Source organism: Lepisma saccharinum, chromosome 3 (assembly GCF_977018435.1).
Source record: "Lepisma saccharinum chromosome 3, izLepSacc3.1, whole genome shotgun sequence".
In the NCBI taxonomy this organism is placed as follows: domain Eukaryota; kingdom Metazoa; phylum Arthropoda; class Insecta; order Zygentoma; family Lepismatidae; genus Lepisma; species Lepisma saccharinum.
In genome coordinates this window covers 94607402-94619184 of record NC_139231.1, presented here as the reverse complement: position 1 = coordinate 94619184, position 11783 = coordinate 94607402, and the positions used below count along the sequence as shown (strand labels likewise).

General features: G+C 40.0%; 1 protein-coding gene across 1 annotated transcript in view; it reads left to right on the top strand.

Moving 5' to 3' along the window:
• The window catches only part of LOC145985612 (protein turtle homolog A-like), an 836473-nt gene extending 830032 nt beyond the window's left edge, over positions 1-6441 (top strand). The window contains exons 11-13 of the mRNA XM_083119681.1: positions 20-253; positions 784-941; positions 5561-6441. Coding sequence (XP_082975807.1) covers positions 20-253; positions 784-941; positions 5561-5773 — 605 coding nt within the window. The 3' untranslated portion in view covers positions 5774-6441. The remainder of the gene's footprint in view (positions 1-19; positions 254-783; positions 942-5560) is intronic.
• Positions 6442-11783: the final 5342 nt, after the last annotated feature.

Genomic DNA, 11783 nt, shown 5'->3' with positions numbered 1-11783 from the left:
TTTCTTATCTTATTTTCAGGAACTCCCGTTCCATTCGAGCTCACTCCCGTTTTAGGAATCCTGATAGGGGTTGTCACGGCGCTTCTGCTGGTTGCCATGGCGGTGGTTGCTGCTCTGCGCATGCGCGCTCATAGAAGCCCTGTTCGTGGGGATCATTCCCTCAAAGAAAAGGCCACAATTCCTTTGAGATCCGGAGTGGAGGATATGTATGAGAAGGATGACAAAAATCCCGATGTAATACCCTGCAACAAAGGTGAGCTTCTCCTTCTCATGTGAGCATCTGCAAGGAGGAAAGTACAATATGCGAAAAGGGGATAAGAGCAGTAGCTCTCGAGGACAGGGGTGGTGTTAAGATGGAGAGCTTTTATGACAATATTTTCTTATCTTTAGTTCTTTAGTTCTTATCTTTAGTTCTTTTATATTTTATCTAATTACATTTCAGTAAACAAACATTTTGGTTGATAAAAAATTGTACTTAAATGCAGCAAACTTTGAGAGGATGGTCGGAAAGTAAGTTGACTTGGTACCAATGTTTCCAATGAAATTTAACACGTGAGCATTAACTTATTAGCATATACTTATTTCGTTTAAATGTACATACAGTATAAATAGTACTTTCATGCAAGATTTGTATTATGTAAATAAACATTATAATTTATTGAATTTGGTGCAGTTATTTATTAAATTGGCGAATGATTTTGCAGTCTTATATTCCATACTTATTTTGATTTGTTGATTAATTTTTGAAACGTATAGTGTATCAATAACTTTTCTTCGTTTCAGATTCTGATTATCAACTGGTGTCGGCATCCCAAGCTCTCTGCCTAAACAACCAAACGACAGATTTACCCTATGACGATCATACGGGTAAAAATAATGTAACAAGAAATGGAGATATTTACGAAAATTTCAAAAACTACAATAGGTACAACATTCACTCGGTACGTGTACATTTTCTTCCATAGAGTTTATTTTCTACATACTGGGTGTCCATAAAAGAGACTAAAAATTGGTACCAGGTTATATCGCAGCATTTCACCCTGTGGAACTTGGGATCGAACCATTAGTGTTGTAATTCACCCTTAACTACAATACTCGCTGGCTGCGATGGCCCTAAAAGGGCCAGACGTGAGGTACTAAATTAATAATTAAATGGCATGATTCATGTTTTAAAACCCAACACTTCTGACTGAGAATGGCGGCAGGTTATGGATAAGGGATGACTTACACCATTCGGTAACAGTAGCGGCTCTCTCTCTTAGCGATTTCTCTCACCCGGCGGTAGCAATCAAAAGATCCTATCTTTTGTACCTGTAGCTGCGACCTTCGTTCACCTGGCTCAAGGGAAGCCAAGCAGCTTCCTGTGTTAGAAACCACTTTCCTCAACAAAATCTAGGAGCAGGTTCCGACACGTTTGGACAAGATTCTACCCGTACCGACGGAATATGCTACGATATGGAATAGGCAAAGGGAGAGAGGGGAGATGTACTTGCAAAAACTCGCATGCACAATCAACCTCTTTTCATTTGCATCCTTATACGCCTTAGCTTACTGCCTCCCCCATGGCGCAGTGGTAGCGTCATTACCTTATAATCGAGGGGTCCCGGGTTCGATACCCGGTGGAGGCACAAGTGGTTCGGATCCCACTTTAAAACTGTAGGTCCAGTCCCGATTAGCCTTACTGTGCATAAAGTGGACTTAAAACACCAACTCAAACTCAAACCAAAGCCTTAGCTTACTGTTGGCAAGGGGGTACCGAAGGAGGAAACTAGTGGGCTTACAGCCCCGGCAAATATATAAAAGAAGCGAAGGCAACATTTTGTGAAAAATATTGAGAGAACTTGTATGCAAGTTCACGAATATGCGTACATGAGAAATAACAGAATTAACTTTTCTAAAATGAAAATTTTTGTTTCACATTATTCATGTAATATCTTGCTAGCGTCCTGACAAAAGATTTTACTAAGTAACCTAGATCAGCTCACAAAAGGGACGTAGGTTCATTCTGTGCTTTATTTGAGTCCTACGATAGCCTTGATCAACTTACTTACACTTGTGGAAGTGAGCGAGCGTTCCGTGCTGTGCGAACTTCCTGCCTGCTTGCTGCACCTCAAGGCCAGCAGACCACGAGTGGAGGAAGAACGTTTGTTCAGAGGGGGAAAAACACTTTGGATTAAGACGACCCTTTCACGGAACCACCTCCTGTTCCTTCTGCAATTATTTGAATGTCACATTGCACTGTTACTCACGAATCAGATAATCAGAAGTTTCACATTACGCGAACGCATCCGACAAAGCCTCCTGCCTCGTTCTGTCCCTGTTTCCGTTCCTGTTACAAGGCAACAGTGCCCACTTATCGCTCTAACTCCATACATGAATATGAGAACTCTGTCACAAATACGTGTCCCGGTTTCAATCAATCATTCACAAATACGGTGGGTTGACCAAGCCTGTCCTACGTCGTCACAATACCTACATAGACATGAATTCATCTAAGAGCTTTCCAGCTCCTAGTAAAGGGGCTTCTGTTCCAAGCAATCTCTGTTGATCATAATTTGTGCTATTGTATTCGATAGTACTTAAAACAAGAGAATGGAAAATTGACATATTTAACTGCCGTTGTATAGTTTAGTAGAAAGCACAATATATAATAACTATTGACCAGAAAATAGTAACCAAGTTTTCATAAGGAAAAAGAGGTTTCCTTTAAATTGTTACGACATGTAAACCATAGTTTAGTAAGATCAATTTTCTGAGTGAAAGAAAAGTATCCTAATTTTTATTTATTTATTATTTTTATTTAATATTTGTTTATTTGTAATTCCTTCAGTACAGTGCAAATAAAATTTCCGATTTTTAGTTTATTTTCCAAATAAATTTCTAGATATTTAGTCTATGGCAAGAAGGGCAAATGAAACGTTTATAGGATTAAAACAAAATTATTCCTTTCCATCCACACGATGGAACTGAAATTATCTACCAAGATGCATATTAGCAGTAGCATATTGGAACAGTTAATTTTGCATTCAGTTTGGAGAATCACTACAGGAGGAGCTGATGGGTTACAATTCCCTCCGCAATTTCTAGAAAATTAAAATTTTCAAATGAAAGCGGTAAATACACCTCTCACACAAAATCACCCCCTATTACCATTGTTGTCTTTAAACAATTTTCAAAACAAAGATTTAGGATTGTTTGTTTTAGCCTGTATCCCGACTCCTTAGAACGCAGGTATGTAATATGAACGCTAGTAGACTTCACTGACTGAGCCAGTACACCGCTCAACCAAAGTTTTTTTTTTTTTTTTTAATAATTTATGAATTTTTGTTGTAGACTGTGTTATGATTGAGGTTGAGTCCCTATCAAATTATATCCTCACTAGGCTACTGAACGAAAGGTAGATAATATGAACCAAGTTGCAGAAACGTTCTCTCTCTCGAACACATAAACACAGGCACGCAAACACACACATATATATTAAAAAAAAAAGAACTTTCTTCATTTTTGTGAGGAGGTCACCGCGAAGGGTAATGAAGACAGATGGCAGCACCGTCTGGTGGAAAACAGCATGCGGGAATTCCCCATGAGAAAATGCCGCGTCTTTGCACGGTTTTCATCCTGGCTTTTTTCATCCCTCGAGGGAGCTTTGTTAACGGGACATGAGGAAAATATGTTATTTCTGTATCTCTCTTGCTCTCTCTACCGTGGCTCCTCCCTTTATAAAACATATTTCATTCCATGTGTACAGAACAAACAAGGGATGGGAGGAAGACCTCTTACCCAATTTTCCACATTTTAACCCCTCAAACACCCTCACAACTTTTCTCATAGTTCCCATATCTTTCATTGACGTTAACTTAGCACAGGCTCAAAAGCATGCGTATCTTTGATGTTGCTGATTTGATTATGCAATACCCAGTGCAAAAATTTGTAAAGAGTTATTTGTTTAGGAAAATTAAACCTAAATGGAATTTTGTGGTCTTTATAACAGGCGCATGCGCAGAAATTCTTTTAAAATAACAGACCGATTCAAAATATTGTTATTTTTATGATCCCAGCATCATGGTTCTACAGAAATAGAATTACCTTCTTGGTTTTAGAATGTAAGTAAAGACCACGTGTTTACATCAACATTACACATTGGATTTGATTTTTGTGATTTAATGTGGGTTTTGTACCGCTTCTGACTAATCGCGACGAGGATGAGCGATGATATGATGAATTTGATGAAGGGACACTCACAAAGAACACCCACGCCCAGGCCGGGATTCAAACCTGGGGCCCCTGGTGTCGTAGCACGGTGTGTAATATTGTTATTGGGAAAACAAGTGCAAGTTATCGTGCAATAGACGCCGAGTATTCTTCGCATTATACCAACTGAAAATGGCACTATACTTCCCTTTCCCATTATTGTAAATATTGAATTATATCCTTGTAAGGTATACAATACTTGAGTGTTAATGGTTGCCTGCTTATAAGGATGCGTATTTTGATTCAATTTCTTGTTGTACACACACGATAAAAAGTGCTGTTTAGTACAAGACAATATTGCTGGTAGAATTTGAATGTGAATCAACAATTTGATCCTGAGACATATGTAACGCGCAACACTCTACGAACTGACACTTTACCTACCATGTAAGGTAATGAAAGAAACGTAGTATTCTCTTCGGACTTCATTGACAAGAAGCTACACATTTGTTCTTACATTTGACAAACTCTGATTGCATTCAAGCAATTTATTATTTTTCGCGCCAGTAGTAGTGTTTCGTAGTAGCACATGGCCAAGTAATTGATACTATCCCCTGTCCCGGGAATCTCTGGAGCAAGAAAACGAAAACAAGTCTCTGCGCAAGTAGTGACTCGAGAGGGCTCGACCAATGCACGCGCGAGAGGGGAAGCGAGTGCATGGAGGGGAAAACCAGCCACTTGCAGCAGCGCTCACTGCGCAGGACAAGGTGTTATAGCTTTTGAAGTGGTCCGCATTTCACTTGCACAAGGTAATTGTTGAATAAGTGACAATCTGTTCCTTCACGGCACCAGAAAGGGGGGTGGCAGAGGAACGGACACCCTCTGTGGAACAGCCCTCACTAATCAAGTAAATCTAGATAAACACTTTCCAGCCCAAACATTCTCTTCTGGTATGTTTAGGATCAGACGTCTTTCATGAAGAAAGAAAAAAAAAAAAGTCAAATAGCACATCAGTGAATGGAGCAGTGGTGGTACAGTCGGTAGGGCGTCTGGCTACCATACGGGAGACCCAGGTTCAATTCATGCTTTGGGTGATCAAAGGTGCAGATTATTCCGACCTCGTCTATGATTAAAAGTTGCTCTGGGATTCACCCAGCCTGTAACGAATGTGTACTTGGAGATGAATGCGGCCAGACTAGTGTTGACCACATCATCTTTATCGTTTTTGCCAGTAGTTTTCCTATACAGTTTCATCAATGTAAAAGGTAATGTTGACACCTGAACAATAATAGAGATATGTGTGTATGTGGATGCTAGAAGTACCTTACATGTCTTACTGCGACGTAATTCGCTTTTTTCTCCCTTATAGGCAGAAGAAGTGACCTACGCCGAGTTGTGTTTGGCGCGACCGCCTATTGTTGAGACCGTCGTGACGCCAACAAGGAAGGAAGAGCCAACGATATATGCGCAAATAGACCACAACAGGAGAGGAACACCGGGACTAGATCCCTCCCTCCCCCAACGGGAGATTGTGACTGTAAGGACTCCTCTTATGAATAGCCAACAGGAGAGCTGTGTATAGTTAAGCATCACCATCATCATCGTCGAAGCTAGGATTCCTCTTACTTTCCTTCTTTTCAAATATCATCATCGTTGTCATTGTGATTATATTCATCTGGACCGAGCATTGTCTGCCATTTTGTCGACTCCATTTTTTGAGTGACGTTGATCGACAGACTGACAGGTGCAAATTTCCTACCCTCCCCCGAGTTGTGACGTAAATGCATACAAAATCGCCTCGCGCGCGCGATCGCACACACAGAAACGCAATTGCGAACGTTCTGACACGCTGACACGCAGGTACGTATCCCCGCAAGGAAGCTTTTAGCTTCGTAATTGTAAACAACGATTCCATCTAATGTTACTCTTTTCAGAAGACAATAAGTTATAACGCCATTTGCTAGCCTTGCTGACAAAAAAGTCGCTAAAATTCACATTGCTTGAATTCAAATGGCTAATTTCCACTGCAGCAGACGCAGAATATTTCGAGTTAAAATAATCGTTGCTTGTCTCAATGTTTTAATACTCAAATTGTATGTAATTTAACACCATCATAACTTAAAATTTGTAATAAAAATGACATCAAAATGCCTTTCCAAGACATGGATTCTTACTTCGAAATAACAGTCTTTATTTATGGTTTGTGCTATCATTCACTTCATTAATCATCTTCATATTCACGATTTAGCTATAAATCAAACCAGTGGCAAGCACAGTAATTTTAGAACGGAGGTGGTTCTTGTCATTGTTAAATTTTATCTTCTCACGTATCTGGGGCTCTCACTATTTTAAAAGGTGCACCAAGAAGAAACCCTTCCCTTCCCTCCCCCTTTGTGCTTCCTGCTGTATTTGTCCAGGGAGAAGCATGTAAAAAGTGGGGTCTCGTCCCATATTTTTACGACAAGCGGATGTTATTAGTTTTCTGAAAAATAAATTTATCAATTATATTCAGTTAGAATACCACACTTACTTTAACTTACAAAGGAAACCTTAATTCATCAAAAATAACTTGCCACAACAATAGTTTAGTGTAAAGCTGTGAAAAATTCCAACATAGAGTACATGAAATCTCCGAAATAAATCGATTGCTGCAATTGTTCAGGAATAAATAAATTAAATGGTGCAGCATGTAAACTGAAGCAGAATGAGACGAGTGTGGTAACAGAAGAGATTAAGGAATGAATGAATAGGCGATGGGTAACAAAATTACAATGATGTGTAGAGAAAAATTATTGAGCACAACAAATAAGATGAGAACATAGTAAACATACATGGAATGTGGTGAATATTGCAGGAAATAGTATAATTTTAACTTTTCTCCTATCTTTGTAAATACTAATCTTAGAACTAATGAATGTAGGGCCGTTTACTTCCACCGCCATTACGTGAGCTATAAACTTGTCCTCTTCGCAGGACTATGCCAATGCCAGCTTAAGTTTCTAATGACGTAAACAAGTCGTTCACAGTCCTTAAGTTACCCTTAGTTCCGAATCATGGCGTGAAGTCGCGATTGCGAGGAGTTATGGATTTTTCCTTGTATAAGTTTGGGTTCCTCTACGGTGTGAAGAGATATCAGATGGATCCTTCCCATGTCCGCCTCATAGTGGAACTTCATTGATTGGTTTTCTTGAGAAGAAAATGGAAGAACGAAAAAAAGTGTTGGATTATTTTTATGTCGTAAGTGACAGCTTTGTAAGAATGGCCATTACACAATATAAAGATTGTTAAAAAAGGAATAAAAACACATTGATTCCATTTTCTTCAAAGCTGAGGCATTTTGGATTGAGTCGAGAATGACAACAGATTCTCATTACGAGATCCCTCTTCTATTTGCCCGTAGAATTTAACCTAAACAATTTCTTCGTATATATTTTTGCTGTTCTCACAGCTCGGAAAATCAAAATTTCAACATAAATTACAAAGGCGATTTTCAAATTGCGTGTATATTTAACTAAATTTTGCACAAAGGGGAAACAAAAATATACTTTTGAATTTCAAACATACAATTATGCATCTGTTTCTCTGTGTTGATCAACATAATCGAAAAGTCATTTTGTTTGTGGCAGACAAACATAAAAACTAATATTCCTTGTGTTTCCATATAGCAATTACTAAAATATAATGTGAGTCAGTGAATTAATTTTTTTAATAATGATGCTGATGGTGAACAAACAATAATTAAGTGACGTATCCTTTGGACAGACTGGAAATGATGCATACAAAGGATACATGTACATGAGCGCACGAATGAGTGAATGTTTGTGATTGAATGCTTGAAGAATAATTAAGCTAGTTTTCTCTGTAAACATGTTCAACTAACTAGTGTTATTTCTCGAAACTTGTTACATGACGTGTGATTGATTTCTGGATTCGTACTTAAAAACAAACTTTTTTTTTAAGTAGGACACATGTTAAAAAGAACATCCGCCCATGCAATTTATAATAGTAATACGTGTACTTTCTTATTTTGTATAAAAAAGGAGAATATTCAGATATTGTAATTACTACTGTAGTAATTGGAAATATGCGGATATCGTGCCTACTCGTGGAGAAATATTTCTTTCAAAAACAGCGAGCGACCTCTTGTATTTAAAAAGTGAACTATTGTAATCATTTCATTGCAGTTAGAATTTTCTTATAAAATCGTGAGCAACTTTTCAATTCCAGCATGGCGTTATCTTATTCTTATTATTATGGCCTGTGTTCAGTTTCAAGCTGACTGTCTATTCACGAATGAAAACAGGATATTCTCAACACATAATGTAATAATCTTGCAGATTTGTATTCATAACTGAATTTCAATAATAAATAATGTGCAGATTACCTAAGAATTATTCCATAATAAAATATTTAAGAGGTGAGTAACAGTACTGAATATTCATTCATTTTATATATTGTAAATTTTTGTGCAAGAACATATTTTGGAAATGTCTTTTGTTATGAGTTCGGACATTCAATATGAAAAGTGAATCTCTTTTGTTCAATGTGAATGTGTGTGACAGTTACGTCAACAATACAGGAATCAAAATTGTAACTTTAAATTAAAACAGAAAGTGGTGTAAAAAGTCCTTGTAATAATGAACGAGTACATCAGTACTACTTTTATTTAATACTGTAATGAATATTTTTTTTATTGTTGATATTTAAAACTGACGTTTTTAAAACAAATCTGACAGGAATTTCATTTTTGGACAAATTTATTTGTACTTTGTGTACCTTTTATATGTGATATTACGAGAAACTTTCTGTGGTACATATGTAACGGATGAATGTATATGAGAAGAGACTACTTACAATTCAGATGTTTTCCTCTATTAATTTTATTTTAACTGCAGTGTATGAATGTTATTGTTTTATAACACCAGTGTGTGTAAAAGTAATTGTGATTAAATATTGTGCATGTAACTTCAAATTTTGGTGAAAAACTTCTTTACGGAATCATATTTTGTAAGCGATGTTGAATTATAATAACACTCAAGAAACTTTTAAAGAAGAATATTGATTTTATACTTGAAGGCAACTAGTGACCATTGTTAAGAATCGTACACCAGAGGTGGAGCAATTTAATATAGACGCTACTAACAACAATAACTGTTACATTGTTTCCAACAATAATGAATATTCAGTGTTTAGTGTCCTGAATTCTCAAGAAGTCCAGAGTTTGGAGCAAGGGCTAATGAAGGACACTTTATTCTTGACAGTAAGTGAATAACTGTACAGTGCCACAAAAGTGTACCACCATGCTCCATACATTGAATAAAGCTGTGTTAAACTTACGTGGATTTATTTTTTTGTTTTAATTTTATAAAGCATCTGAATCTTCCAGAATCTACATAGATTTGTCAACTCATTTTCAAAGTGCACTCTTTGATAAGTAGCAACAATCATTCAAGTGTTTTACCATTACTGTGTGTGGCAAAACCTAGTGGCTATGGAACTGCTTCAACTGCTGCAGACAATAAACTGCGATGACTTCAAACGGTGCAGCAGCTGTAATGGAGCGACTTAGAGCGCTGCAACAGCTGCAATGGGACGACTTCGAGCGCTGCAGCAGCTGCAATGCGGCGACTTCGAGCGCTGCAGCAGCTGCAATGCGGCGACTTCAAGCGCTGCAGCACCTGCAATGGGGAGACTTCAAACGCTGCAGCACCTGCAATGGGGCAACATCAAACGCTGCAGCAGCTGCGATGGGGTGACTTTAAACGCTGCAGCAGCTGCAATGGGGCGACTTCAAACGCTGCAGCACCTGCAATTGGGCGACTTCAAACGCTGCAGTAGCTGCGATGGGGAGACTTCAAACGCTGCAGCACCTGCAAATGGGCGACTTCAAACGCTGCAGCAGCTGCGATGGGGCGACTTTAAACGCTGCAGCAGCTGCAATGCGGCGACTTTAAACGCTGCAGCAGATGAAACCGGGCGACTTCAAACGCTTCAGCAGCTGAAATGGGACGACTTTAAACGCTGTAGCAGCTGCAAAGGGGCGACTTCAAACGCTGCAGCACCTGCAATGGGGAGACTTCAATCACTGCAGCAGATGGAACCGGGCGACTTCAAACGCTGCAGCAGATGAAACCGGGCGACTTCAAACGCTGCAGCAGCTGCGATGGGGCGACTTTAAACGCTGCAGCAGCTGCAATGGGGCGACTTCAAACGCTGCAGCACCTGCAATGGGGCGACTTCAAACGCTGCAGCACCTGCAATTGGGCGACTTCAAACGCTGCAGCAGCTGCGATGGGGCGACTTTAAACGCTGCAGCAGCTGCAATGCGGCGACTTTAAACGCTGCAGCAGATGAAACCGGGCGACTTCAAACGCTTCAGCAGCTGCAATGGGGTGACTTCAAACGCTGCAGCACCTGCAATGGGGCGACTTCAAACGCTGCAGCAGCTGCCATGGGGCAATTTCAAATTCTGCAGCAGCTACAATGGGGCAACATCAAACGTTGCAGTAGCTGCAATGGGGCGACTTCAAACGCTGCAACAGCTGAGATGGGGCAATTTCAAACGCTGCAGCAGCTACAATAAGGCGACTTCAAGCGCTGCAGCAGCTGCAATGGTGCGACTTCAAGCGCTGCAGCAGCTGCAATGGGACGACTTTAAACGCTGCAGCAGCTGCAATGCGGCGACTTCAAACGCTGTAGCAGCTGCAATGGGGCGACTTTAAACGCTGCAGCAGCTGCAATGGGGCAACTTCAAACGCTGCAGCAGATGGAACCGGGCGACTTCAAACGCTGCAGCAGCTGCAATGGAGCGACTTCAAACGCTGCAGCACCTGCAATGGGGCGACTTCAAACGCTGCAGCAGCTGCAATGGGGTGAATTCAAAATCTGAAGCAGCTGCAGTGGGGCGACTTTAAACGCTGCAGCAGCTGCAATGGGGCAACTTCAAACGCTGGAGCAGATGGAACCGGGCGACTTCAAACGCTGCAGCAGCTGCAATGGGGCGACTTCAAACGCTGCAGCACCTGCAATGGGGCGACTTCAAACGCTGCAGCACCTTGAATGGGGCGACTTCAAACGCTGCAGCACCTGCAATGGGGCGACTTCAAACCGACTTCAAGCGCTGCAGCAGCTGCAATGGGGTGAATTCAAAATCTGAAGCAGCTGCAGTGGGTCGACTTCAAACGCTGCATTAGCTGCAATGGAGTGGCTTCAAACGTTGCAGCAGCAGAAACGGCGTGATGTAAAACGCTTCAGAATTTGCCATGAAATTACTTTAACTGCTTATCTATTCTCACGGTTACAAACCAAATTATTAAAAAGGAGCTAAAGCTCACCTTAGCGATAACTAAAGTGACTTTAAAGGAGATAGATTGACGACGGAAACAAGATATATATATATATATATATTGATGTCTCATGGATGCTCAAAACACGCTCTAAGCTAGAGAATATTGAACCGATTACTGCACAAAGTTTCCGAATGTTCAATAAGCCAGTCATCAACAAAAGCGTTCAGTTGATGTTTTTGACAATCACCATAACTTATAGATGATAAACACACTGACAGTGACCTGTGGATTATTTTTAAGGAT